We start from the raw sequence: 27,854 nt of genomic DNA, 5'->3' as shown, positions 1-27,854 counted from the left end.
TTTGCTCTGCGCATACTTTTTGTCGCAGACCAGTAACAATGATTGTAACATGTAAAGCACATTTGTAGTAACAGTGATGTCATGTCTGTTTACTAGCTGCTAATATTTAAAGAGCTCAAGATGTCATACTCCATGACGTCACCTTAGTTCGCAGGCTACAGAATATTTATACATAGACGTTTTATTTCTATTGATGGTTACTGCTGCTTTATATATGTAATATTAATATGTGCAGTTATTTTTGCACATATGTACATAGTAGTCCTGCCCACGGGTTAGCAAGTGTCGCACTCCACCTACCGGCCACCGTCTATGTTACTGCGGCAAATCTGATAACGCACTGAGTGAGCGATGTGGCTTTTCCCCTGTGAAATTAACCCAAGCTGAGGCTTATATTTCAAGAAAACATTAATAATTTGATTAAGAAAAATGTCACTGTTCTGTATCGGGGTGCGTGTAATAAAAGCCGCCCCGCAGTGAAATCATTTCGGATGCCTCGTGACGTGTCTGCTGCTCCGCCGTCTGCTCTGGAGGTCGTCAGCTTCATCGGCAAAACATTTGGCGCAGGCGCGGCACTGACAGCTGCTGTCTACTTACTCCGCAAAGTGTGTTTAATAATGGCCTGGAAATCTGGAGGAGCCAGCCACGCAGAGCTTGTTAACAACCTCCGCAGTAAGTCCTAACGTTTTCTACTGCAGCAGCACCGACGCCTTCGCACGCGCGACGCCCGATAACGGTTTTAGTTTGGAGGCTACGGTTTGAACACAGGAGCTAGCTGCTGGTTGCTAAGCTATGTTGTATGTTGTTGTTGACCCAGCGTTACCTCTCTCCACCCCTCTCCCGAACCACGTTTACGCCGTGGAGCTGATACATGCCGCTCGTGCCGCTTCGAAAAACTAAACTAACAATACAGACATACATTACCTAATAGGCACAGATAATTTGTGCAGTTTCAGTTTTGTGTGAGGTTAGCTTAGCCTGCTAGCTCTATGTGCGTCATTTGGGACGTTGTAGCTAGCGTTAGCAGCGATGCTAACTGCCCTGCCCACATTCATTGATTAGAATCACATTCACCTTCATTGACCAGGTATTTGTACATATACGAGAAATTTGACTCCGTTTTCTGTTTGTTTGCATTTCTCTAAATTAACTTACTCATAAATACTAATAAAAGCTAAAAATAAGGGCAACAAAGCTGGATAAATAAAAGTAAAACATGGGCAGCACTACTATGAGCACAAGTATGTGACAATAGGTGTATATCCAATGACCAACAATACAAGTAAAACGTCTGTATACAAGTTAAGTGTGTCTATAAGTTGTATATTATGCATATAGTCCAGTAAAATAAGTACTCAATTGATATACATGGACTATGTGCGGTTATACATGTATAGAGAGTTTGCAGGATTCATATTGGGAGTGACAGATAATATGTACATGTAAAATGTGGTGCATTGGTGTTAAAGGGTTATTGACAGTGTATGACTGATTTAACTGTTCATTAGAGTGATGGCAGGTGGGGGGAGTTAGATTAGGGTGTGTGTGTCCAGGGTGTGATGGTCTACAGTGAGGTTACTTGTCTGTTTCCTGACTATAGAGGAGTATAAATCTTGAATGGAGGGCAGGCTGTAGTTCTGACCATCCGTTCGTGGCCAGCTGTCTCTGTGCAGTTCACTTTACTTTTACATGAATGACACTGGCAGCTGTAAACGTAAGGCTAGTTTCTGCACTGCTTTTGTTCGTGGGTGATTGAAAATGGCAGCATGCTGTGTCACAGCAGCAGTTAGTCGTTGCTCTGCAAAAAAAGCAGAGCAGTGACTCAGTGTGCCACTCTGCTAGACCGCTGCTATCTGGTGCTAAGTCCACTATGATCGATGCCATCAGTGCCACATGGTTTATTCTGCAGTCAGATGACTGTGCATTGTGTGGTGAAGAGGGAAACTCAGTGGGTGATAGCTACTGTGCCCAGGTTCAAGCTGTGTTCTGACATGATAGCTTGCATATAGCAAAAATGATCTGATGATATCCACAGGCTTGAATGTGCATGTCCACATTCAGTATAAAGTATCTACCAGGGCTATTAATATTCTGTGCAGTCCAGCAGAGCATTGCAACAGATAGTCCGGCTGCAAGTGTTTTGCCAAAAGCGGCATAGATTGAGGGCAGTGGTCAGTCATGCTCATTTGCCTTTTTTAAACGTAAGGCTTTATTTGCATATCCTCCTTTCTTTATCTCACTTAGCAGATATGATTCAATGTCTCAGTTTTTTTTTTGACCATATGTTGCAATTGTGCATGGTGGGAAAAAAAGGATATAAGGAAGTTGAAACCAGCTCTGTCATGCAGGATAATAAAATGCTGGAAATCCACAAGAAGTAAATTAGTCTTTCACCAAAAGCCTTTTCAGCCAATTCCAGCAGCATCCCTTTATGATGTCTGCCAATTATGCAAATGCATTTTTTTCTAGCTTAAGATTTCAACTTAAAACCTTCAACCGGCGACTATATAGTTTTTCATTGTTGCAAATTTTCTATTTGCTCTGTAAGTGGTTATTACTTCAGTTTTCTGCTCCTGATTGAACTCTTCCCTGGACACTGACCTGTTGAGACGCAGGAATATCTCACATTTAATCCTTAGTTTGCATGAACTGGATTTAAGCAGGTCACACTCAGGATGCATGCTAATTCACAACTTTTTTTTTTTTTGTTTATTGTTTGTGTCCTCCTGACCAGTGCTCAGTACTGGTCAGTACAGGCAGTAACAGGTCACCCGGTTGCATTTTTTAAAACCTTGACTGCCTCATGAATTCTTAAAGATCAGCACTCAGTTGTTTTGTGATGGAGGAAAATTTCATGTGCCTCCAAAATGTATTGAGTGGATTTAAAGCCTGAAAAAACAACCTACAGTTATTTGGCTTCACCTGGGGGCTTGCACGGACAACTTTTAATTCTAAGAAATACTTTGAATAGGAAAAAACAGCTTGAAATCTGCCAGTATGGGTTATTTTTTTTTTAAAGATATTTTTTGGGGCATTTTAGCCTTTAATTGACAGGACAGATGAGTGTGAAAGGGGGAGAGAGAGGGGGAGTGACATGCAGCAAAGGGCCACGGGCTGGACTCGAACCTGGGCCGCTGCGGCAACAGCTTTGTACATGGGGCGCCTGCTCTACCCACTAAACCACCAGTGCCCCAAGTATGGGTTATTTTAATTTCCGAAATCACTAGTAGGTGTCCATCTGGCAGCCTGTATGGTTTATTTGTAATGTATCCCTAAAGCGGCACATAGCTCTGACGGTGAGAAGAGATGTAATGAGAGCAGCGCCGGCTGTCGTTGGCTTTTCCTGCCGTTGGCACCAGCTGCTACAGAAACCTGTTAGGGAGCATTATTCTGAAGACACTAACACTTCTTCAGGGAGCTTTTTTTATCACCTTTTTTTTCATGCAACATCGTCTACCATTTACAGATGATACAACAGATTGCTGATTACATCTTGAATGTTAGACTAACTCTGCTTTTTTAGTTTCCTCCACCACATGTCTATGAACTTTGACACTTTGCTGTAAGCCTCCTGCCTGTGTGCTGCTGACTTCAGTTTGTCCTGCATCTTCTGATATTCTCAGTTTTTGATACAGGACATATTGTGATTAGCAACTTAATTTTCATGCATATATTTTTAGATTTTTTTTTATTCCTCTTTTTCTCGGTGTTTTTTACTGCTCTCCCTGTATATACACTACAGTTAATACAGGTTATTACAGTTCATTTTATTCTCCTTTTAATATGCACCATTACTAGAGCTGCACAATTAACCAGCATATTATTGAAATCACAATATTGCCAAACACAACATCCAAATTGCAGGAGCTGTATTTTTTTTGATGAAGGTAAAATGTGTCACAACATACTCTTATAAATGAATCTTTGTGGTGCAACAAATGTGCCCCGACCTACAAATCATACTCCATACATAAGGGAATGGGCTTGTTTGGTACAGAATTTTTTTCATATATTTTTTTGTGAAAATAAAATGTAAAAATGACCACTCCCACTAAAATCGTGACTCATATTGCAATCACAGTATTTGTCAAAATAATTGCAATATAATTTTTTTGCACGTTATGCAGCCCTAACCTTAACCATAGAGAGGATGATATGGATAAAATCCTCTATCACGTTATCAATACATATCAGCGGATATAATTCACTTTCTGAAAAATCAATTAAGAAATTGTTACAAGTTTAAACATCAGAAAGAAATGCCTGTTTCTGGGTAATCCAATGAATTATCATAATCACAGTGACAAAAATTAGAGATGCACCGATTCACTGGCGAACTGGCCGATATTTGTCTTGTTGGCTGGCATCATCTAAGATTGCATTTACCAATAGCAGTGGCTGACGTTTATCTCTGATGTCATTAGTTATTAGTTATGCACTAGTTAAATGCTGTGTTAGTAGGCTCAGGCGGCATGTATTGTTTCATACTGTTACACCTTCCTGACATTTACTGGGATAGACTGTAGGCTACATGATGATGTTAGTGTGTGGCGCTACCTAGATGTGAAAATAAGCTGTTTTTCCTGCTGTTTACAGTCCTGTAACGTTATCCCCATCACTCACAGTTGTCTCTCAGTTCTGCTGCCTGTTCCACCAGTAGATAACTGACTTCTTGTGGCACGTCATGTGCACTGCATGCAATACATCATCAACACAGCCTCTCCGTCTGAGTTTAATTGAAAGATGAGCATATGCTCTTGACGGTATCGAAAATCATACTATCAGGATTTCTAAATACTACGGTATCGTGTAACACCATGATACTGCCCAAGCCTATGTGTCGGTTTTTTGTAGTTGGATTTTGACAAAAGTAGCTAGCATATCCAGCTGCTGTTTCGGAGAAGAAATCACGAGTTGAATTCCTTTATGACGTAAGAAGGCAACAGGTGCCGTGCACACGTCTGGTTTGTTCTCACGTTCAGTAAACATCTTGAATGAGAAGAGAAACAGATATGCTAACCTTTACAAAGAAAAACTTGCATCTTAGTACCAATAGGCTCAGGATCATAATCGGTGCATCCCTAACAAAGCAGTCCTGCTCATTGATTCAGAAGATTGCCCACAATGGTCTAATACACAGAGAGTTATAAAGAGATAGATATCAGTTTGGCTGGTTGACAAATTATCATGCTAAATTGCATCATGTCACACACCCCAAACGTACCAATTATAGTAACTGTTTGTGTAATGCCTAATATCCCAGAATTCTCCCTGTCTTTGCCTTTATGTTATTTTTCTTTTATGTATTTCTTTTTACATCTGCTGCAAGATTGTGTAATATATTCCTGCCTGGTGTTTGCTCACGTTTCCATCTCACACACAGTGACACATACTCTTTTGCATCCCCAGAAAATGGCATTATTAAGTCCGACAAGGTCTATGAAGTCATGCTGGCCACAGACCGAGCCCATTTCTCTAGGTGTAATCCGTACATGGACTCTCCACAGTCAATAGGTACGTCTGCTCACGTATTCACTCATGCATGGCAGCACAGTCTGGAATTCAAATGCAGTCTGATATCAGAGGAACCAACTAACGAAATCTCTCTTTTAACCAAAAGGCTATCAAGCAACCATCAGCGCCCCACACATGGTATGACTTTAAAACACTCTCAGATATTTCTGCATTTTTATAAAGCTTGCTCTCATTCAGCCATTCAATAGATAACAAAGAGAATCAGTCAGAGAAATACAAATTGTCCTCCCCTTTCAAATCAAACCTTATCATCTATCTTTAGTGGATTACAATGGCAGCAATTTCATGTATTTCTGTTGACTGTGAGCTTGTCACATCTTTCTAATACAAACTGAAGAATGATAACAGTCACAGACAGACACAAATTGGTCATCTAGCTGTGCCCCACAGATGTACTGGCAGGACTTCACCTCACCACAGCCGGTGTTAGATGCAATATAAATGCTGACTGGTATGGTTTGTAATGCAGTTTTCTTGTCGGCGTCCCCTCCCTCCACCCAGCACGCCTATGCCCTGGAGCTTCTACATGACCAGCTGTATGAGGGAGCCAAAGCCCTGGATGTCGGCTCCGGCAGTGGGATCCTGTCGGCTTGCTTCGCACGAATGGTGAGCCACACATGACGGGTAAACACACAATTTCTCTTTAGCGGCATTCTGATTGATTTGAACTTTTAGATGAATTAGCCTGTCAACCAATCGACGTGAAATGAGATGTTGTGATGATGTTGCGTGACCCAAGCACCTTCCCTCTGCGCTCCACAGGTCGGTCCTAAAGGGAAAGTTATAGGAATTGATCACATCAAAGAGCTGGTAGACGAATCTATAACCAATGTGAAGAAAGATGATCCCAGTTTGATAACATCAGGCAGAGTCAAGCTAATAGGTAAGATTTCATTGATTGAAGGTAACAGGCGTTTAGTATTTGTTGGAAATGATTTGCAGAAATTTCAGCTGACTCTTCCTCTCAAAACAAAGCGCAGTGTAATGCTCCTTCGTCTTTGCTGTCCTCTCTTTGGTGGGGAACCAGACCTACAGTAGCTCAGTTGACGGGGTTGTGCAGCACTAAATAATTGAGCAGCGAGCACCTACTTTCACTTACTCTGCAGGAGGGCGGTGGTGCTGATAGAACTAGGTGATAAAAAATAGTAGACAGTCGACCTTTCCTTTTTGTTCATTAAGGACATACTGCAACTACAGCGTTTTGTCAGATTGTTGCAAACGCGGCTGTTTATTTTAGGTCCAGTATTTTTTTCCTGTCATCTTATGTCTCAGTTTAGTCAGTCAACAACAAGAAAACACAAATGGAGCAATATCTGGAGGAGGTGTTTGATTTGTCTGTTCTGGGCTACTGTAGAACAACATGGCCGATGTAAATATCAACAGGTCAAGACTATGCTCCCTTTACATACAAAAATAGATATGTCTGTTTCAAATGTTGTAAACCTCACAAACCTTCATACTTCCATGTGTCCTCTAACAGCACAAGCCCTCAGGACAACCCTCACACAATCCAGCCCAACCAAATTTTAGCTAAAGAAAAAAGAAAACTGCATCAGTCATGGGACCACAAAAACCCAAAACAAATGCTATTTGGCCCTAAACAGACAGTATGTGATGGCAAACTATCTGACAGCAGTGACAGATCAGAAACTGAGACAGGTGCTGACTATGTACAGACTCAGTGATCACAGCTTGGACATAGAGACTGGCAGACACAGGCAGACCTGACTGCCTAGAGAAGACAGGCTGTGTCCAACACATAAGAAATGTCATGCCAGTAGAGATTATTGAATTGAAAACATTATAGAAAATAGAGGGCAGAGTCTAAAGTTTCACACAACAGCAAACGAGGCGACACTGGAGGAGGTCGTAAACTTTGTTCCGTTAAACAGGCAGCATTGTAGACACATCCCGACATGTGGGCGGAGAACACTTGTCACTATATTACCAATTCCTTCAGTTCCGCCATTATTTAAATGTCTTTATTGTCTCCTACAGTTGTATTGTGCTTTAACTATACTCCACTGCCTCCACGATCTCTGATAGCACTGCTCCGTTTTGTCTGAATCGTAAGCTTTCAGAAAACGTGCACAAATATAGAAAACAATGAACACAACGTAGGGACAGAAGGCTCCGTCCTTCTCTGTCTGCGTATCTTAAGTTGAGCTTAAATGAGCGCTCATTCTTACGTAACGAAAACTTAACGATTCGTAGTTTCAGGTGATTATAAACGAATACCATTTCTGCCGACAGATGTCCTAAAATCCTACACACTGAACCTTTAAGACATAACTTGTAAACGTATACATTTTCAGAGGGGTTAATGCTAATTGTTAAAGAAACAAAATGCCATCCTCAAAGTATTTTCACCTTCCCGATAAAGTATCAGCGTATTGAGTGACAATATCTTTGTCTGTATGACCCAGCTTCATGTCTTTGGGCTCTGGTAACTAAAGTATGATGGGAAATTACCTGTATCTGTGATGTTTATTAGACAAATAAATTAACTAGCTAATTGAAAACATGATCAGTGGGTTAATCAGTAATGGAAAGCATCATCAGATACAGACTTTAAGAAGAGTTTCCCGTATAGTATAAAGGTAAAAGCACATTATGATGAAGTGACTGTGTGTGTGTGTGTTTCAGTGGGAGACGGGCGAATGGGGCACAACGAGGAAGCGCCTTATGATGCCATCCATGTTGGCGCAGCAGCACCTAATGTCCCCCAAGCTGTGAGTTTCTCTGACTACTTCCCTGGTGCAGATGATCGAGGTCACATTGTCCCAATTCGATTTAAAAACAAATAATTTGATTTCCCCAAATGTAATAAAATGTTATGTTTCCAACAGGATTAAATTATCAATCTTGGAATGCCTTTAAACGCACGCTGCTTTGCTCTTTTGTGTCACCATGCCTCTGACACAGTACATGTACCTTGTTTGTCTCCCAGCTTCTGGACCAGTTGAAGCCTGGCGGCCGACTGATCCTGCCCGTCGGCCCGGCCGGAGGAAACCAGATGCTTGAGCAGTATGATAAGATGGAGGACGGCAGCACCAAAATGAAGGCCTTGATGGGGGTGATTTATGTGCCTTTAACAGACAAAGAGGCGCAGTGTTCCAGGTGGAAGTGACTTCCTTCTCCCCTTCCTCCCCCCTCTCTCCTTCTCACAGTGGCAAAGGTGAAATGGTGTGGCTTGGAGCAGGCAATGGATCACAAGGGGCTGCATTTTGCTGCTTGTTGACATTTTTTGCTTCTTCCAAACCATACGAAACTAGCTGCACGTTTCCTTCATCACTTTTCTTTAACACCGCAGTTCCAAATTGATTCAAACAAACCCGCCTGGCTGATGAAATCTGAAGTTGTTTTGGAGCCCAAACACCGAAGAGACTGAACTAGCACTGGCTTGGTTTTCCAGAGCATGACTTCTTTGTCAATTTGGATGCACGTAGGCCATTAAAACCAAACTTACCAGCTATTTAGTTTGATCTTCTTCTCTGTGAGATGTAGACAACAACCAGTAACTGTGTGCATTTTCCTGTGATCTTAACATTTTTGCATGTGATTCTAACTCTTTGTGTTTGCATGACAGGAGGATAGTTGTTTCTTGCATGCCGCTCTTTTTCTCTTCTGCCTTTTCTAACATTTGACTTCTTTGTCACAGGGATGAACTTTGAAGAGGAAGACAGTCCATTATCCACCTTTAAGTTTGAACCTGGAGAAGCTTGGATGGGGTCAGACAGCCCATGGCATTCTGTTCAAAGCATAACAAAACATGCTCTGTGTTTTTTTTTTTTTGTTAAAGTCTAACGATGGACTAGAGTATCACATTGATGACAGCCCAGAGGGGCAGGGAAGAGAGACTGCTTCAAGCTCAGCACAGAAATATCGGAGAGGGTGGTTTCGTTTTTCTTTCCAGGCCTGCATCTTTTGGTTGTGTATTTTAAACTGCTGGATTTTAGGTTTTTTTTGTGGTTTTACCATATGAATTGCAATCAGCCATTTTTACAGTGTTACATTTCAGCACCATCCAAGCTGAATGTAAGAGGAATGCCGGACAATGACGAGGAAAGCCTGACAGTTTTTAGATTATTCACCTAGCTACAGCGTGTGTGTGTGTGGATCATCTAACTGTAGACTTCTCTGCTAACATGAGCTTTTCCCCCCCCTGCCAGCAGTGTTAGGAACACACACACACACACACACACGCAGGCAACACACTGGCTGATGTTACCCCCACATCCCGTTCGATGTGCAGCACTCTTACATCATTCTACACATAAAATAAGCAGCGCATTGGATCATACTGAGCATACTCCAAAGAGAGCCAAGCACTAATAACACCGACACACGTGCACATGCAGGGCTGTGCTTTTTACACCTGGTGATGTGTTGCTTTCTGCCGCTCTTTTTTTTTCCATTAACAATTCGCGCAGGCTCTTCTAGTGACTGATGCTAAGTGAGATAGTCACTGCTTTGCCAAAATAAACTCCAACAATATAAAGCAAATGAATGTCTGTTTTCTTGAAATCAAAAAGTACATTTTATTTTGGAGTGATGGAAGATACTTGGCTTTCACAGTTTCTGGAATGGCACATGAAAATAAAGAGATGCTTATGTTTTTGTCTGCCTTTTGTTGTTGAATCTTTTGTGTGCAGGCTGCAGCCCATTGTTAGATACACACCTACAGTAGCAGACACAACATTCAAACCACTAATAGATGAAAAGGATAAAAGTGATAATGTTGTTACGATGCAGTGTTCTGCTGGGAAACCTTGGGTCCTGACATTCCTGTGGATGCCCCAACAGTGTTTAGGGTTGCCCCTCATGGCAACAGCATTCCCTGATGGCAGTGGCCCCCCAGCAGGACAATGCACCCTGCCACACTAAAACAGCTGTTCAGGAATAGCCAGAGGAATGTGAGTTCAAGGTGTCAACCTGACCTCCAAATTCCCCAGATCCCAATATAATCAAGCATTTGTGGGCGTACTGGTACCCCAGAACCAAGTCTGATCCATGGTAGGGCCTCTGACCTGTTGAAAATTTAAGACGGACATATGACAATCAGCTTTGAATAAAACAAAACCTATAATTTAACCCCCTACAACATTGACAACAAACAACTAATGACCTCACTATCTTCAGTGGTAATTTATGTGATAAAGATATGTAAAAAGGTAGTTTGCATTTCTTGTTAATCACTTCAACTATCAACAGACTGCACCAGTATATTTTGATATATAATAAACTTTAATATCTCACATGAAAGACAGCACTTTAAGGGAATACATGTGCGCAAATATAATAGATACTCCACATAAGTTTGCTTCATAAGGAAAAATATGCAACAAAATTTAGACAGTAATAGATTTGGGGCAATAGATTTCGCTATGGCTTTATATGCTTCTGAGAAACTATGAATACTGGTAATTTGTTGTTGATTCCTAATCAGTCATAAAAGTGCACCATGACAGGTGCACTGATGTGTTACATTTCCGCCCTTTATTTAATTGAAATGTACAGCACAAACATGCCACCTAGTGGCAGAAATACAACATGTTTTTGTGCAGCAGTCGGGAAAATACATCACTGGCAAAACTTAAATGATATCAAAGTAACCTGTGTTTAAGGAATAATATTAATTAGAGGACAAAAGAGTCTCTTGTAGTGTATGTATCCCAGAAGTCATGTGGGGGGAATGTATACAGCTGTTTATCAGAATTGAACCAGGAATGTCGACTCCACCGTCGTGGATTCACAATCAGATAATCTTAAAACAACGTAAATCTGAATTCACAAGCATCTGAATATGAGTGTCAGTGGCTTTGAAGGCAGCATCTTTCAGCAGTGGATTCACCAGTCAGAGGGGTTCAGTATGGGCATGTTCAGAAATGTCAATGACAGCAGAGAGATGGGATGTTTCCAACTTGAAGTCAGGACAAATCAAGAGTACAAATTCAAAAAGTCCTGGCTCAGGCTCTGGCGTCAACACCCGTGTTGCGCTTTCTCAGATCTCAGCGCTCTTGAATTTGCTGCCCCACCCTGGCTGATTGGCTACAGGTACATGCCGTTGATGAGGTAATCTGACTCTTCTGTGGTGAGGGGACGAGCTTTCTTCAGCTTGTGTCGAACCAGTCTGAGACGACAGCCAATCATGAGCAGCAGCAGAGCGGTGATGATTATGCCGAGAGCAAGAGGAAGGATCGCACCTAGAGGAGGAAACAGGCAACAGAAAATTAGGAAGAACATGACATAAATAGAACAAGAGGCACATATAAGCCAAAACTGTCCTGTTGGGTCTCACCTGACTCTGGTCCTGGATGCCCTCCTCTTACAGGAAATGGTTTGGAGACGGGGGCGTTGCTCTCTGCTTGGCTCTGGGAGACTTTAGGGGCAGCTTCAAAGAAAGGTACAAATACATATTAGACTTGGAAACTGTTAATTTCTTAGTATGTCAGTAACATTTTATTGAAATGCACTCTGGCTTTACCTATCTCAGTCTGTTTGGTGACGGGAGGAGCCACAGTTGCTGGTTTGAAAGCTGGACCTAAAAGATTTCAATGAAGGGTCAAATTTATAGTAGTTTTTTTCTTTTTTTTCTTGCAAGTTTAAAATTAGATTTTTAAAAAAATGGACGGAAGCAGAGTCTTACTTTTTTGTATACATTCACTGACACAGTCAGATTCCTGGAGGAAGTTGTTATGGTTGCCCTGGCAACCGCCATACAGGAAGTGTTTGCATTCTCCAGCATTTTGGTCGTAGTACCAGCGTGGGAAGGTGCCTTTACAGGGTCCGACAACTGGAGCTGCAGCACATGGATCTACAGAGAGAAAGAGTCAGACACACCTTCAGACAATTTGATATTACACATATGTAGAGTGCTTTACATGGACTATTAGTTGAACAAGAGAAAATTCATCAACAATTTTGTACGTTGTCATCAACCAAAGAATGCTAGACATTCGCCATTTACTTTCCCACTCTGCTTTGGTCGGAATAAGCTGTTTACAGTTCTGTACCGTTATCCCCACAAGTCACCATCTTTCTCAGCTCAGCTACCTTTTCAACCAGTAGAGACTGACCTCTGGTGGCCAGTGCTGTGTACTGCAATACATCACCTAAGACAGCATTTCTTTATCAGTTTAATAGAAAGAGGAGCATCTGTATGTTTGACAGTACTGAAAATTATACCCTCTGGATTTTTTTAAATACCCTGGTATATCATAATAACATGATACCACCCAAGCCTAGTCTAAAACTAAAAGAACCGAGAATCAACAGTGTAGATTAAATGATAGATCATAATGTGAAGTAGCAACCAGAGTCAATGCATCTCATCAAAACACTCACAATCAACAGTATTTTTGATGCTATTGTCCTAAACAATGAGGTATCACCTCAGTTAGCCAAGCCTTCAGACTTGACACTGAGCATTCGTGAACTGAAGAAAAGTCTCCTGAGAATGAAATACCTGCGGTAGAATACCGAATGGGGGGAGAAGTCCTTTTGGTCAGTCTCAGCCTGATTCAGGGATCAGATGGCGAAGGGGACGGAGGGGCTTTGTTCCAGCACTCAGAGGGGACACAGGCAAAGAGCTGCTTTCCCAGGGAATGCTGAGTGGCCCTGTGGCTTCTTCGCCAGCATTTTGAGCCCAGCCCTATGACTCAATGGCTGCCTACAGGGGCTCCATCTGCCTCTATGTCCAGGACACACACTGAAAACACTCTGTGCCTCTTTACAAAGGGATACTGCACTAATGACACAGTAATGGAGGATCATATTGTGAAGCATTTTAACAGATACAGCTAAAGTAAAAGAAATGCTTGTAAATTCCCATCTAACCACTCTAGTTTGTATCACCACACTGCAGAACGACATTTTCTGTATTTTGGTGCAGTTATTAGATGCTAGATCTAAGCGTGAACCATACCTTGACTGACTGAAGCCTCCTGCTGACTGGGACTTTGTGGAGAAGCGGCCTTGCTCCTGTCCTGAGGTGGCACGATGTTCTGAACGGTCTTTCTGGGCGCAGTGTGGATCATGGTGCCATCCTCTGCCTCCTCTGTCTGGGCTACAGGCCGATGAGAGTTTGACAGATCAGCGCTGTGAGTCACTGACTTCCTGCTGCTGTCAACTAAAGAAATCACAGACAAACAAATGAATGGTGGAATGTTGCTTATGTTTTTCCTTCACTCTTGCTTTCTTTCAACTGATCCTTATTATACAAGTGAGTAGAAAACACTGTATGTTGGTTACAAAAAACAAGGGTTTCTTACAGATTTGGCAGAAGTCTTCATCAGAGCGGTCAGAACAGTGTTGCTTCCCATCACAGGCGTAGGTGATGTCAATACAGCAACCGTCATCACACTTGAACTGGTACTTTGAGCAGACACCTGTACACACTGTGGACACAGAAAGGTTCAGCTATACATCTTCTAACAGCCCTGCACTGTAACCATAATAACCCAGATTTTATTATTTGAAAATGGTGAAAGTAGTGTTTATATTAGTGCTGCTATTTAAAATGGCTGAGATAAACAACCCAAAAGATTCTCAGTATATCACCAGCATATTATAAAATGTTTTGGTGAACAGTTCACCTTCTGCTTGGTGTTTCGGCGCCAGCACAGTGACAGAGACGTTGTCAGAGCTCTTCTGGCCTGCTGTGTCTGTGACGGTCATCTGGAAGGAGTAGACTCCCTCCTGGAGACCACTGATCTTCAGCAGCCCTGGATGAGTCGCCTTCAACACATAAAGACAGAAAAGTTCAGAATTATCGCTTCACAGTTGTACGACTCTGCGAACCAGTCAAGTTGCATGTACAAGTTACATCCATGTCTGTGAAAACATGGATGCTTCACACAGATCTTCACCCCGACAGCACTGTATAAAATCAGCACAGTTTCAAGGTGGGACACCCCAGATTAGTGTCACCAATTCACTGTCTGACCAAATGTCTCTCTGATCCTGAATTAGGATGTTGAGTAATGGCCAGAAAGGTGTTTTTACAGAACATTATGATGTCACAGTGAAGTTGACCTTTGACCGTTTGGATATAAAATGAAATCACTTCATCATTTTATCCTATTAGACATTTGTGTGAAAAATGTCATAATTAGCATATGAATTCTTGAGTTATGACCATAAACATGTTTTGTGAGGTCACAGTGACCTTCACCTTTTGACCTTTGACCACCAAAATTTAATCAGTTCATCATTAAGTCCAAATGGATGTTTGTGCCAAATTTGGAGAAATTCTGTCATGGGGTTCTTGAGATATTACGTTCACACGAATGACACAGATGAGGTCAGAGTGACCTTGACCTTTGATCTATAACCACTTAAATCTTTTCAGTTTATTGTTGAGTCTATATGGACGTTTGTGCCAAATGTGAAGAAATTCCCTTTGGGCGTTCTTGAGATATCATGTTCACAAGAATGGAATGGATGAATGTATGGATGGACAACCTGAAAACATAATGCCTCCGGCCATGGCTATTGTTGGGCGGGGAGGCGTAAAAACATTTGAGGGATGCACTGGTGGCATAGAGGTTCTATAAAGGCTTAAAATACACAAAAAATAGAAATCAACTAGTGTCACAATGCTGGATTTTTAACTTTAATACAACACCTGACAAATACTGTCATTCAATAATATTTTCAATATGACAGGAAAATTGACATTGAGGGCATACATGTTACATTTTGTAAAGCTTTAACCAAACAACAAGGACAGAATTGTTATGTACTGCTAATCGGATATTTTTGACAACACTAAAATAAACTAAACAATTTCACTGTATGTGTAGTTTATGTCACCACATACATTTTGTGGGAAATCTTTTGTGAAATTTTCAATGGAGAAAATAACCAGTCAAGAATGTCTTTTTTGGTGAAAATTGACCACAGTGTGAGGATAAAAAAGGAGGACACGTTGTACAAGACGTTCCACACATTGCCTGTAAGGCTGTAAACAGAGGGCAGGCTCCAACAGTGCTGCTGTCCTTGGGACAGGTTTGAATGTAATAAACTCTTATCTCTGTTGGTACAGCAAGGCATTATGGAGCTCTGGCCACAGGCCGCCGTGTTGACTTAACTTATACAAACAGGCAATTTGACACTGGTAATTAGAGACCATTCATTCTGCAAATTAAAATGTTAGAATCGTCTGATCCCTGAAACGAGAGAACAACAGAGCTATTCCACTAAATGTTCTTAATTCACTCTGTTTCCTCCAGTCTTTGTTTTCAGGCTGTCACTCTGACATCAAGCACCCAAATTAAACTGCTTACAGTCATTTTACAGATTCTTAGCGGTTAGTCTTCACTGAATAGAACAGATACAGCACACACACTGACCTTCATATTGATGGCTGTGTTTCCTTTGACCAGAGTCCACTCATAGTGGCTGATCCCATGGTCATCCACACTATCCCGTCCATCCAGGACAGCCCAGTCTGTGGGCAGCTGGATCACCACATCCTGTCCAGCGTCACTGCGAGGAGGCTCATCCACGTCTGCAAAATCACACAGGAAAACCATGATAATATCCAGGACATGCACTACATGCCTACTTTGTTTCAGTTTTACTCTCTTTTGTTACATTAATACTAGTTTTCTTCCACTGCTGGTTAAGACATGAAATATGTTCTTCACTGTGTTACTATTTTTTGGGGTGTGGATTTGATTATAACATTGTTCTTATTTTGGGCTGTAACTAATGATTTCTTTCCTCACTGATTGATCATTTGGTCTAAATTGTCAGAAAACAGTTAAAGAAACAGTTAAAGATACCCATTTCCCAAAGCCAAAAGTGATGTCTTCAGACATCTTGTTTTGTCTGACTAACAATCCAAAACCCAAACATATCTAATTAAGAATGATATAAAACCAGGGGCAACCATTCATATCCTATTTATCGACAATGGCCTAAAGTGTTTGCATGTATGCTTGTTCATAATGGTTTGTGCAAACAATGTATGTGTACTTGTACTATACGTTTATGTATATCTCATGTTCTCTGCTGATCATACTGCCTATAAGAGCATTTATCATTTTGTTTTGTTCTATTCTTCTTTGTATTCTTAGTTTTCTTTTTGTATTGCTCATTTCTGAGGGTGGGGGTAGGGTGACTTGTAGTTATGTTGTTTGTGTAAAAATCTGAAAAACTATAAATAAAATATTAAAAAAGAATGATATAAAACACAGAAAAGCAAGAAGAAACAAGAATATATTTATTTATCTAGATATATTAGGGGTGGGAATCACCAGAGGATCCATGATACGGTATTATCTCAATACTTAAGTCATGATACAACATTACAGCGATTTTAAATATGTCACAATATGCTGTGTATTGCAATAAACTATATTGCGATTTATTACCTTTTTCCAACTAGAAATTATGTCCCCAAAGGAAAACTTTGTCAACATCTGTTTTATCTAATAAAATTAAGTTTTCAGTCCATTCATCTCACTTTAGCCTTTTTTTTTTTGCAGCAGCAGCAGCAAATTGTGTCTAGTGGAATTTAAAAAGCAATTGATTATATTATTCTAGCAGGCTAACGAAGTTCATTTGTATTTGAAATAATTTATATAATAAAAAAATTGATACTTGGCACTGTGTGACGACATGATATTGCCACACAAAAATACTGCGATACTCTGATGTGTTCACTTTTTCCTTCACTCCATATATATATGTTTAACAATTTATTAAAATAATTAGTGGACAAGTCATTTCAGCTTATTATTTCACCACTTATATAACTGCAAAAGAATGTCCACTTTTCTTATTTTAATGCAAGAAACAGAGGAGACTAACTAAAACTAACAGAGGAGAAAACTACTGTCTTAAAAGCACCTGTTGCTGGTCTCAGTGTCCTGATCCAACTTTGCACAGCTAGAACATAAAAGGAAAATCATTAACCCACCCTGCCCGCTTTGTAAAGATAAGCAGCAGGTGCTAGTGGCCAGCTCCAACGTGCTAAGATGTATTTTACACAGCTGATATGAAATTCAGTTTAGACTGCAGTTGAGTTTTCTCAAGATCGATAATGTTTTATGCACCAACCTTTGCCCAAACCTTAAGGAATATGAAGCAGACATTACTTTTGGGGTTTTAGATTACACCTAGATTATAGTATACCAGTCCTGCAAATGATCACACTCACTGCTGCTTTTTTATTCAGTGCAATGAAAGTGTAAAACTGGTGAATAATAAAGTCACTTTCCAGTTACCACAATGAGTCACTATATGTATCATCATTGTGTTTCCCTATTGTGCCTGTTTTTCTACAATCATTTCCCATAGCAAACTAATGTCAAGTCATTTTTCTATAACCTGCACTGACACCTTTATGTGTGCACTATAAGCATTAAATAGCAAACAATACATTAAACTGTTAAAATACAATTGTAACCACATTTTTAATAATGTTGATGAGCAGATTATAATGCATGCAATGCACAACACTATTCTCAGTCATGATCAATAATATAGACCAGCACTGTTTATATCTATGTTGTTGTCATCTCCCACCTTGTGTGTCCTCCTCCTCAGCATGTCCCTCCCCGGGCCTCCTGGCTGAGCCGCTGGGTGAAACAGGGAGGTGTCCCTGCGTCGTGTTGGCACCATGTATGCTGTATGTGGTGAAGCCTTGCTGCGGAGCGAAGGAGCAGACATTTTTACTCCTGTAGGTGCAGTTGAACAGGTAGCAGCTGAGACTGTCCCCGGGCTGCCTCAGGTCCTGCTGCACCACCGCCACGGTGCAGTGAGGCTGGGAGCAGCAGGTGTGCAGGCAGTCCTTCCAGGTGTACACCCTGTCCGGGGCCAGCAGGAAGGTGGCCCCTTGCTCGATGGAGGCCTTGGCCCGGATGATGCGCTCCCCGACGGCGTTGAAGTCGCCCACACAGGAGTCAACCGCATCGCCCGCCCTGTACGTCTGGTCCTGCTGGAGCTGCTTGCGGAATTCCTCCAACAGCTCCTCCACCCCTGATATCTTGGATTTTAGATCCGATATTGGCAAAGAGCGAGTGTGGGTACGTTGGGCTGCGGTCAACAGCACAACACAGGCGAGCAGCAGCCGGGGATGCTGAAGGAGAGCCATGTTGTCGTTCACGCAGTTTAACGGCGTCTTCCTCCGCTGCCTCCGGATGGTGTCCGACTCATGCGGGTCCACACGGCAGATGTTACCGTCCTACATGAAATAAATATCCGTAATACACCTATAACATACGGTATTTTACATAATATCCGTCTCTAAATCAGGAGCCAGCGGCGTGTCCTCTGACGATGCTAGAAATCTGTCGTTGTCATGGTGAAGGGGGGGCGACGGGCGCGAGACCAGCGCAGGGCTGCTCAGCAGAAACCACTGACGTCACAATGATGGATAAATATGGCGAGAGGAGAGCTGACACACCTGTAGCTTTATTTACTCCTTTATTTGGACAGCAGCGACACACAAGGGAGACATTTGACTTTTTTTTGCCCTAGCTCTTAAATAGTTTGTGTTCTGTTTTTAACTTTGTAGTAGCCCTAAACTAATAATATGTTTTTTTAAAAAAATTATCCTATAATATTTTGAGGTAGTTTAAGTGTGTGTGCATGTATATATAATTTAATTTTAACATTTTTTCTACAGTGGTGCAGTGGTAGTTGATGGTGTTGGGGAGTTCCTAGTTAGAAGTAATGAAATTACAGATAAATGTAATCTCAATCAGATGTAGTTACTGATTAAAACGGATGAATGGATACTAATAAGGTTCCATAGTGTAGTGGTCATCACGTCTGCTTTACACGCAGAAGGTCCTGGGTTCAATCCCCAGTGGAACCATAATGTTTCCACCTTGAATTAACAAACACAGAACTGTACTTCAATCAATCAGATCCTATAGCTGATAGTAGTTGTTTGCAACATACCCATGGATGTACAGATAAGTATCATTAACAGTGTACAGTCAATAAAGACAGTATGATGGTCATCCTGTCTGCTGGGATGTTTTGTGATAGGGTTTGTTAAAAATAAATTACAGTTACTGATCAAAATGTTGGTGATTTCAAAAAGGTTTACATCCAAATATTCCGTTCTGTAAAATGTTTTTGTGTAGGATATAACATTCATTTTGTTGGTCTGCATCCTTTTCGCTGTGCAGGGATGTTTTCTTTTGACATAACCTATTTTCAGACATTTTTCAGCTTTATTGCTCAGTTTAAAACATTTGTCGGAAAAGTAATTAAAAAGTAATCAAATGTAGTACGTAACATTACGTTGATGAGGTAATTAGAATAGTTGCCTTACTTTTTACATTTTTAACAGGGTAACAAGTAATCTGTAAGACACCCAAAGCAACTAGAAAGAGACACATCATGACTACAAAGACACATTTAAAAACTATAAAGAGACTCAAAATTACTAGAAAGAGACATTTAAAAACTATAACGATACTCAAAATGACTACAAGGAGAAACAACATGACTACAAGGAGTCAAAAAAAACTATGAAGAAGCCAAAAACAACTATAAATAGGCACAAATCAATTACAGAGACACATGACTACAAAGAGACATAAAAATCTATAGAGACTCAAAATGACTACAGAGACACAAAACTACAAAGAGACACAACATGACTACAAAGAAACATAAACAACAAGAGACTCAAAATTAGTACAAAAATTACAGAGAGACACAATATCCCCACAAAGAGACACAAAACAACCACAAAGACACACAAAATGACTATGAAGCATCAAAAAATTGTGAAGACATTCAAAATGACTACAAACAGTAGTTAAAAAAAACTATAAAGGATTTAAAATTGGGCAACATGGTGGTGCAGTGGTTAGCACTGTCGCCTCACAGCAAGAGGGTTCCTGGCTCAATCCCAGGAGGGAGCCCCTCTGTGCGGAGTCTGCATGTTCTCCCTGTGTCAGCGTGGGTTTTCTCCAGGTACTCCAGCTTCCTCCCACAGTCCAAAGACATGCAGGTTAACTGGTGGCTCTAAATTGTCCGTAGGTGTGAATGTGAGTGTGAATGGTTGTCTGTCTCTATGTGCCTCTCACCCAATGTCAGCTGGGATAGGCTCCAGCCCCCCTGCGACCGTCAAGAGGATAAGCGGTTATGAAAATGGATGGATTTAAAATTACTACAAAAAGACATAAAGACCTATAAAGACTCAAAATGACTACAAAGAGACACAAAACCACAGAGAGATGCATAGTAACTACAAAGATGCAAACTGTAACAAGACTCTAAACAGCTATAAAGTCAGTGTGTCTTGATCCTGTGTAGGAGAGGTGGTGGGGCCTTCTCCATGTCTGTGCCCAGGGGCCCACTGTTTCATGATTGACCCGAGGTCGTATTACAACACATTTTTAGGTAGCCTGATGCAGCATACGCACTGTACTGATTTACTAATGGAAGCCTAACTTCCTTTGGGAACAGTATAAACCTTTAATCCAATTTTTAATACTATGTTTTGTAGCAAGTACAACTATAATCTTTCTCCATGAGTAGATTTCCTCATAATAACCAATGCATATACCACCCTATTCTTAACAACAATGAAAATACCTTTAGGCGACTGTATTCAATCACAAATGTAACAGAGTATTTCTGACACAATTCTTTCACAGTTTCAAGATGAAAAGTTTTATTTTAACAATGTGACACAAAAATCTTGAATAAATTTAGATATGAAACAAAATGGACACACAGCTCATGATTATGTTCCCCATTTCTGACATCATGGTTTTAAAATAAAAAAAGGTCAAGGCTCTTCCATATGAAAACTGCTTGCATGTCAGATTTTTTTCATCACAACATACAGCCGATTGAATGAACATATCTACACAAGCAAGATAAGCACATTTTTGTCAGTGTACAACAGTAAAAACAGAGCAAATGATCTGATGTAATATCAATTACTATTATTTTCTCCTATGATTTATGACACTAGAAAATACAATACTATACAATAAATTTTTCACGTGTTCATTGTAGACTCGGTCTGATCCACATGGAGATTTAAACTGCTTTTCAATGCATCTTTAAAGCACATAAATGTCATTCACATAGAATTCTATAACGCAATATTTACATGTTTCTGAAAAATAAAAAAAAAATATTGATTCGTATTATAAAAGGAAATGTGAAAAACAAAAAATTAAATAAGTCTCAGTATGGATAAAAATGAAAACAGGGCATGCACTGACATCCTTCAGTTTACCATAACAATTAAATTAAAAATACACTTAAATAAAGTAGTGATAGGATGCCTATGATAAAAACATTAGTACACATGATTTTGAATGTAGTATTTTGTATCTCAGGCTTGTGTTAGAAAACGGTCAGTCTCCAGTTTTGTAAACATTACAGAGAAAATGTTTTGACAGTTTTCAAGATTTTAACAACAGATTTTCTCACCAATTGTCTTTTTGAACACACCTGTAACAAAAAAATGTGTAATGTCCGTCCGGCATAGCAAAACTAGTGGCACTTCTCAGTTATAAGTAATTGTTGCTCCGTAAGTCAAATCCTGTGTTTTTTCTTCCAAAATGTACAAAAATACTCCAACAAGACCAGTCAAGGAGTTTCTTGTGTGGTTGGAAAGCTGCTCTGTGCACACGGCAAACACAGATTCATCTCCTAAAAGTCTTGCTCTTATAAATACTGAGGTAAAGAGGAGAATACTGTGTTGTTGGGGGACAAACGTCCTGGATTCTCTGAGTGGTTGTCGCCACTTAAGGCCTCAGGTTGGCTTCTGCCTGTAGTCTGTGATGGCCTTCCATAGTTTACACAGGATCCCACCTCTGACAGGACACAGAGAAAAGACTGTTAGGTCACAAAACACAATCTACACTGCAATAAATGAATGATTTTTATTTCGGTTACATACATCTTAGAAAACAAAGATTATTTCACACAAATTTCCTCACAGTTATTAATCGAAAAAGGACAGGCTGAAGCCCCAGTATTGTTTGTGCCTATCCTTTATTAACCAAAGGATAACCCAAAATATCAACAATACCAAAGAAAGTAAATAAATAAATGCATTATACTCTAAATTATAATCCGTAATCATTTTACATTTTAGGGCTTTCTTTCAAACTCAACGGAGAGCAACTCAATTTCAACTCAGCACTGAGTCCTTTCCATAGTTTGACTCCTAAAACTGAGACACATCTGTATTTGACATTGGTCGGTGCACACAAAATAAGTCACCCTGGTCATCTCACCCAGGCCCCCAGAAGTGCACTGGGCTTTGAAGTTAGTTTGACATAGTGGCCAAACCGTGTAACTACAACTGCCGAGTCTGCCACTTGATGCAACTGGGCCCTTAAAGACTTTTTCCCATAGATTTACATTAGGATTGAGACGTCTGCAAGTGAGTAGGTACATTTTTACACAGCCTCTGCAAAATGACTTGTTTCACCCTCAGAATTTGATCCATTTGGTGCGATAACATCTCGAAAGTCCAGAGGTAAGGCACGATTAAATAATTTTATCCCCATTCAAGTTAGTGGAGGGCCTTTTTTGCCTTCATGTGCCACTGAACATTTTTTTCCTCCAAAAAACTTTATTTACAATAGAGTTATGACAACAATTGTATACTGGGAAAGACAACGACAAGCCAGAGTTATCAGAGTCAAAAGTCCATTCATATTAAGTCCTTTCAGTGTTTAAACAATGAAAGTCTCTGTAGCTCTTTTGTTCACTGAGTAACTTTGATGGGAATGAATGGGGCCCAGCCTCCTACACTGTATCCAGTTCTCTTTATACATCCAGGATCTAACCCATCTACAAGAGAAAAATGGAGAGAGGTCTCCAGGAATTTGTTTCAATCGAGCAAATTTTAATTATTCTTTCATGTTTGCTAATAATGACCATGTTTCGTGCTGTCAGAGAAAAATAATGATGCCATGAATGAATATCCAAGGAGACAACGATAAACAGCTGATCAGTTATAAGTGTTATATGTTTGCTACATCAGAACTTATTCGGCAAGGGTGTTTCAGTATCCTATTTAGAGCATCAACTCTTTTTCATCAAATTTAAGTGTGTAAAAACGTTTTTGTGCAGTTGAGGATGTTTTATCAAATTTTGCTGTTTCCATACAACTTTTTTGATGTGATACTTCAAAATGAGTATAAAAATAAGTTAATGGAAACACATCTGCTGTCAATAGATGCGTGTATTGCTGTCTGCCACCGTATATTCTTTCACACAACCACTGGAGGGCGCCACAGGCAGAAATTTACAACACATACTGTGATGACTAAGAGTTTTTATCAATAATGGTTCTGATTAAGTGCGTATATACTCAGTAGCAGGTGGCACCATGTATGGTAGAATCTGCCACTAGTGTGTGAATGTGTACATGAATGTGTGAATGTGAAATGTAGTGTAAGACTGAAGTCTAAAGACGAGAAATGCCTTAGACAGGTGCAGGTCCATTTACCATTACCATCCCTTGAAATGTTTCACTCTTATGAAAATATGATATACCAGTACTATGAGCTGATATGCTGCCTCAAATGAGCAAAATATGAAAGGGAAATAAAAATGGTGGTAGCAGTAGCTATCTAATAAACATGTTTACAAATGGGATGAAACTGTGAACACAGTTTCACATTACTTTTCTAAGAAATTAAGTCAAATTTTAGCCCTTGCTGCTACTATGAGGAACTGAAGTGCTGAGATTTCCTGTGCAAACCTTAAGTAAGAACCAGGAAAATACATCAATATAAACTCTGCAACTATGCAACAATAAGAGGTGTGACAGCTTCACTTCTGTGTTTCTGGTATCTGGAGAGCCGCAGTGCTTTTTAGAGTGTCAGCATATATATTTTAGTGACCAGATATTGAATACAGAAGTGAAACTGTGAAGAGACAAAAAGAGAAACTGGTTTTCTACCTCAGTCTTAAACTCTTTAGGTCGTCTCTTGTTACATCGTGGAGGATGTCGCTCAATGTGTACTCCTCGTTCAGTATCTGGAGAAGCAAAAAAAAAAAAAAAAAAAAAAAAGGGGCTTTATAGAAATGTTTTACACTTCATCATGGAAATACAGAAACAGCCATCACAGAGCAGCAATCCAGCTCTAATATCTCAAAGACTGCAGTGAATGATCTGGTGCTGTCACTGTGTGAAATTAACCAACAGACAAAGTAAAGCTCTGAGATAAAAGCACAAACTCACTCTGTCTATGGAGTCCTGGTCAGCTCCGTAAAGCCTCAGCCAGCTGGTCAGCTCTGAGTCCTCATGTCTCTCTGCAGGTGGACTCATCTGTTCATCTGGGCCACCTGATGTGGGGACGTCTGTCGGAGAATACAGTGAACAGACTCCTTTAGACACACTGGACCCACAACAACCAAATTATAAGGATATTTGATTTATTTGATGCGTCTGCTTCAAAGTCAGTCAATATACCAGGACCAGATATGTGACTATTGTTCAGTTGTACTGTAACTAACCTGTATGTCTTTAGTTTATAGTTGTACCAAGCAAACTGAAGTAGTTCTTTCAATACATCCACAGCACTGATTTTGATTTATGAATATGACATATATATATTTGTATTTAGGCTTTGGTGGTATCTCTTTTTCATACCTTCATACCCTCCTGCCATGTTCCAATATGCCATTAGCCCACTTAGACAAGACTTGTTGAGTTTAAATACTGGTATTTAATACTTAAATACTTAAATATGGCCTATAGGATAATGAATAGATACTGTAGGAAATAAGTGCCCTTCTTGCCAGAGGACCCAATGAGACTTGGTGCTGTAGCGGATATCAACACATCAGTGGGCTGAATGAAAGTTATGCGTTAAATACAGTCATGTGGCTAATGAATTACTTTTGAGGTGGAAGAAGTCATATCAAGACAAAGTAAAGTTGCAATACACCCAAACAGGGGCAGAGACATTTTTCTTTTCAAACTAGTCCTGTAATGTTATCCCTACCACTCAGAGTCACCATCTCTCTCAGCTCAGCTGCCTGTTCCACTGATAGACACTGACCTCTGGTGGCACACTCTGTGCACTACATCACCTCAATACAGCATTTCCGCATCAGTTTAGAAAGAGGAGCGTCTGTATTTTGACAATATTGGAAATTATACCTTCGGGATATTCTGTCATACCTTAATACCACCTAAGCCTATTGTATTGTATCAGCAAAACAGGAAATTGCATATTTGTAAATTGGAAGAACTGCATTTTGACCTTTTAAGTTATAGTTTATCATTTATGATGATTTCATTTTCAGTGTAATTTACTGTTCAAAATGTAGCTGATAACCTGTACAATTTTCTGCCTCACATATATTTTTATTGTGACTTATAAATACATGACTTGCCACACATTCTTAGCAAGTAAATTATGTATCGGTTGATATATTGCTATCAGAATTTTATCATTCATAAATTCTGATTTTGGTTCAGCACCAGGCTCAAAATCCAGCAGCAGTGGAGCCGCACTTTGCAAGACAAGCACTAAAACATTGTAGCATGTATAAAGAATCTTATCCATAATAATAATATTAATAATAATAATTTATTTATAGAGTGCTTTTCATGGTACTCAAAGACACTTTACACTGATTAAAAATTATCATAAAATAGACTACAATAAAATATACACACCATTATTCACACACTGAAAGCTGTTTTGAAAAGATGATTCAGAGAGGATCAATATAATCTCTACGGAACAGAGCAATATCAAAGCATCAGCGAGACCGGATACATATCATGTGTAATGGGCTTTTTCTTTCTGGAAATCACACAGTTTGTACTTCCAGTACAGACGATGAAAAAGCTTTGTTAATGTGCATTGTTCACATTTCAACTTGTATCAATTATTTAGTGAGCTGGAGGGAAAAAGTCTGACACAACCTCAGAGAATCCTGGATGTTTCTCTGCACTTTTAACCCTCTCAACGTGTGTTGATGTAGGCCTGTTTATTACAGATCAGCTGCGAATAGATGATGGAGTCGCTTCAATGAGCCACAACTGTGTTGGCTGGTTGGTAGTAGCAGCAGAAGTGTGGCTAGTGTTGCATACAGTCAGTGTGAAAAGGTAAATTGGATAAAAGTCCAGACCTGCGGGCTCAGATCGCAGCCTCAGTAGTCTGATCTCCTGCTCTCTCTCCTCCAGCACTTGTTGCAGGATGGCCTGATACTCCCTCTCCTTCTCCAGCAGCTGCTCCATCAGCCTGGAGTCAAACAAGTTGGAGTGAGGAAACACTGAGGAGGATTTATTTTTAATTTTAATTTAATCGATAAAGTGACTAACATGCAAGCTAACAAGCAGCTGTAAATAATTAAAGCTTTCTCGCTGATAAACATGTCTAATCTCAGCAAACCTGTTGGTCTCCAGCTTCATCCGGCCCAGCTCCATGCTCACAGACCGCTGTGCATTATGGGACTCATGTGAGACGGTGGAGCTGAGCGTGCTGACTCCAGAGGTGGCCACGGTGTCGTCATGAGCGGCGACAGGAGGCGCCCGGCTCTGGTGGGTGGAGTTTATTCCCTGCTCAGTGTCGTCGTCAACATCCTCCTGCTCAGCCGGGTCGCTCTCTGAAGCCAGGCTGAAGTGAGGCGTCAGCTCTGAACATAAGACACAAGACATTTACTTTAGTGATTAAATGGATGATGATCAACAGGACAGACAGGATGCACTTTGTTTGATTATATACTTGTTAGGGAAATACACTGGCTCTATGCAAAGTATCATTGATTCTGATGCTGCATCAAGATCAGACTCCAGACAAGTACGTATCAGTGTTTGATGAAAGTTTAAAATTGATTAACTAGTCAATTAACAGAAAATTGAAATAGATTTCATAAGTTATTTTGGTTTTTCATCAAGTTAAAATGACATTCACTGGTTCCCGCTTCTTTCTCAGGACCGTTTGTTGGACAAAACAATCAGTCCAAAGATCAGGCTCTGGGAACTTGTGACTTCTGATATTTCACAGACTAAAAGATTGATGGAATAATTCAGTAAACCCATGTCTCCACATTACACACAAGGCACACACAACACATCCCCAAAACATAATTCTGACTCAAACAGTTGATTGATGGTGCTGAGATGTGTTTAGTTTAATTAACTGGCACAAAACTTCTTCATCAAGTGATAACAGCCTGTTGTGTGAACCTCTGCAAAAGTGCCAGACTCAGCCGCTCATCAGTCGAGCTTTAGAGCTGCTACTCGTTCTCCTTTTCTTACTTTTGAGCTACAGTAATGCTCCTATGCTGAGTAGGCTTCTGAACACATACTAATTAGTGCCAGCACACTATTGTGCTCACTTGGATGA

The 27,854-nt window shown here is 40.3% G+C and overlaps 3 protein-coding genes and 1 non-coding gene across 5 annotated transcripts in view; 2 read left to right on the top strand and 2 right to left on the bottom strand.

The window, feature by feature from the left end:
• Positions 1–308: 308 nt before the first annotated feature.
• On the top strand, positions 309–10,159 carry pcmt (protein-L-isoaspartate (D-aspartate) O-methyltransferase). Of its 2 annotated transcripts, none has more exons than XM_033648615.2 (8): positions 309–672; positions 5,410–5,514; positions 5,621–5,652; positions 6,037–6,141; positions 6,298–6,418; positions 8,182–8,267; positions 8,486–8,655; positions 9,197–10,159. In XM_033648615.2, exons 1-8 carry the CDS (start codon positions 492–494, stop codon positions 9,207–9,209), a joined length of 813 nt encoding a protein of 270 aa, XP_033504506.1. In that variant the 5' UTR covers positions 309–491; the 3' UTR covers positions 9,210–10,159. The 2 variants fall into 2 exon arrangements, with proteins under 2 accessions (XP_033504506.1, XP_033504507.2); XM_033648616.2 differs by having other exon boundaries at positions 8,486–8,713.
• Positions 10,160–10,763: 604 nt separating this feature from the next.
• Positions 10,764–18,903, bottom strand: lrp11 (low density lipoprotein receptor-related protein 11). Its single transcript, XM_033648614.2, has 9 exons — positions 18,073–18,903; positions 15,891–16,048; positions 14,133–14,274; positions 13,809–13,934; positions 13,463–13,666; positions 12,185–12,352; positions 12,023–12,079; positions 11,837–11,929; positions 10,764–11,741 (listed from the first exon to the last, which is right to left on the bottom strand). Exons 1-9 carry the CDS (start codon positions 18,638–18,640, stop codon positions 11,587–11,589), a joined length of 1,671 nt encoding a protein of 556 aa, XP_033504505.2. The 5' UTR covers positions 18,641–18,903; the 3' UTR covers positions 10,764–11,586.
• Positions 18,904–19,293: 390 nt separating this feature from the next.
• Positions 19,294–19,366, top strand: trnav-uac (transfer RNA valine (anticodon UAC)). The gene has a single exon. It is a non-coding gene; the product is annotated as a tRNA-Val (tRNA).
• Positions 19,367–21,156: 1,790 nt separating this feature from the next.
• Positions 21,157–27,854, bottom strand: part of map3k5 (mitogen-activated protein kinase kinase kinase 5) — a 107,690-nt gene continuing 100,992 nt past the window's right edge. Inside the window, exons 26-30 of the mRNA XM_033648524.2 lie at positions 26,898–27,141; positions 26,635–26,747; positions 24,731–24,849; positions 24,449–24,525; positions 21,157–22,343 (exon numbers count right to left, since the gene is read on the bottom strand). Of these exons, the coding sequence (XP_033504415.2) occupies positions 22,283–22,343; positions 24,449–24,525; positions 24,731–24,849; positions 26,635–26,747; positions 26,898–27,141 (614 nt within the window). The 3' untranslated portion in view covers positions 21,157–22,282. The remainder of the gene's footprint in view (positions 22,344–24,448; positions 24,526–24,730; positions 24,850–26,634; positions 26,748–26,897; positions 27,142–27,854) is intronic.

The sequence above is a fragment of the Epinephelus lanceolatus genome, chromosome 13 (assembly GCF_041903045.1).
Source record: "Epinephelus lanceolatus isolate andai-2023 chromosome 13, ASM4190304v1, whole genome shotgun sequence".
Classification (NCBI taxonomy): domain Eukaryota; kingdom Metazoa; phylum Chordata; class Actinopteri; order Perciformes; family Serranidae; genus Epinephelus; species Epinephelus lanceolatus.
This window is presented reverse-complemented; position numbering and strand designations above follow the sequence as displayed.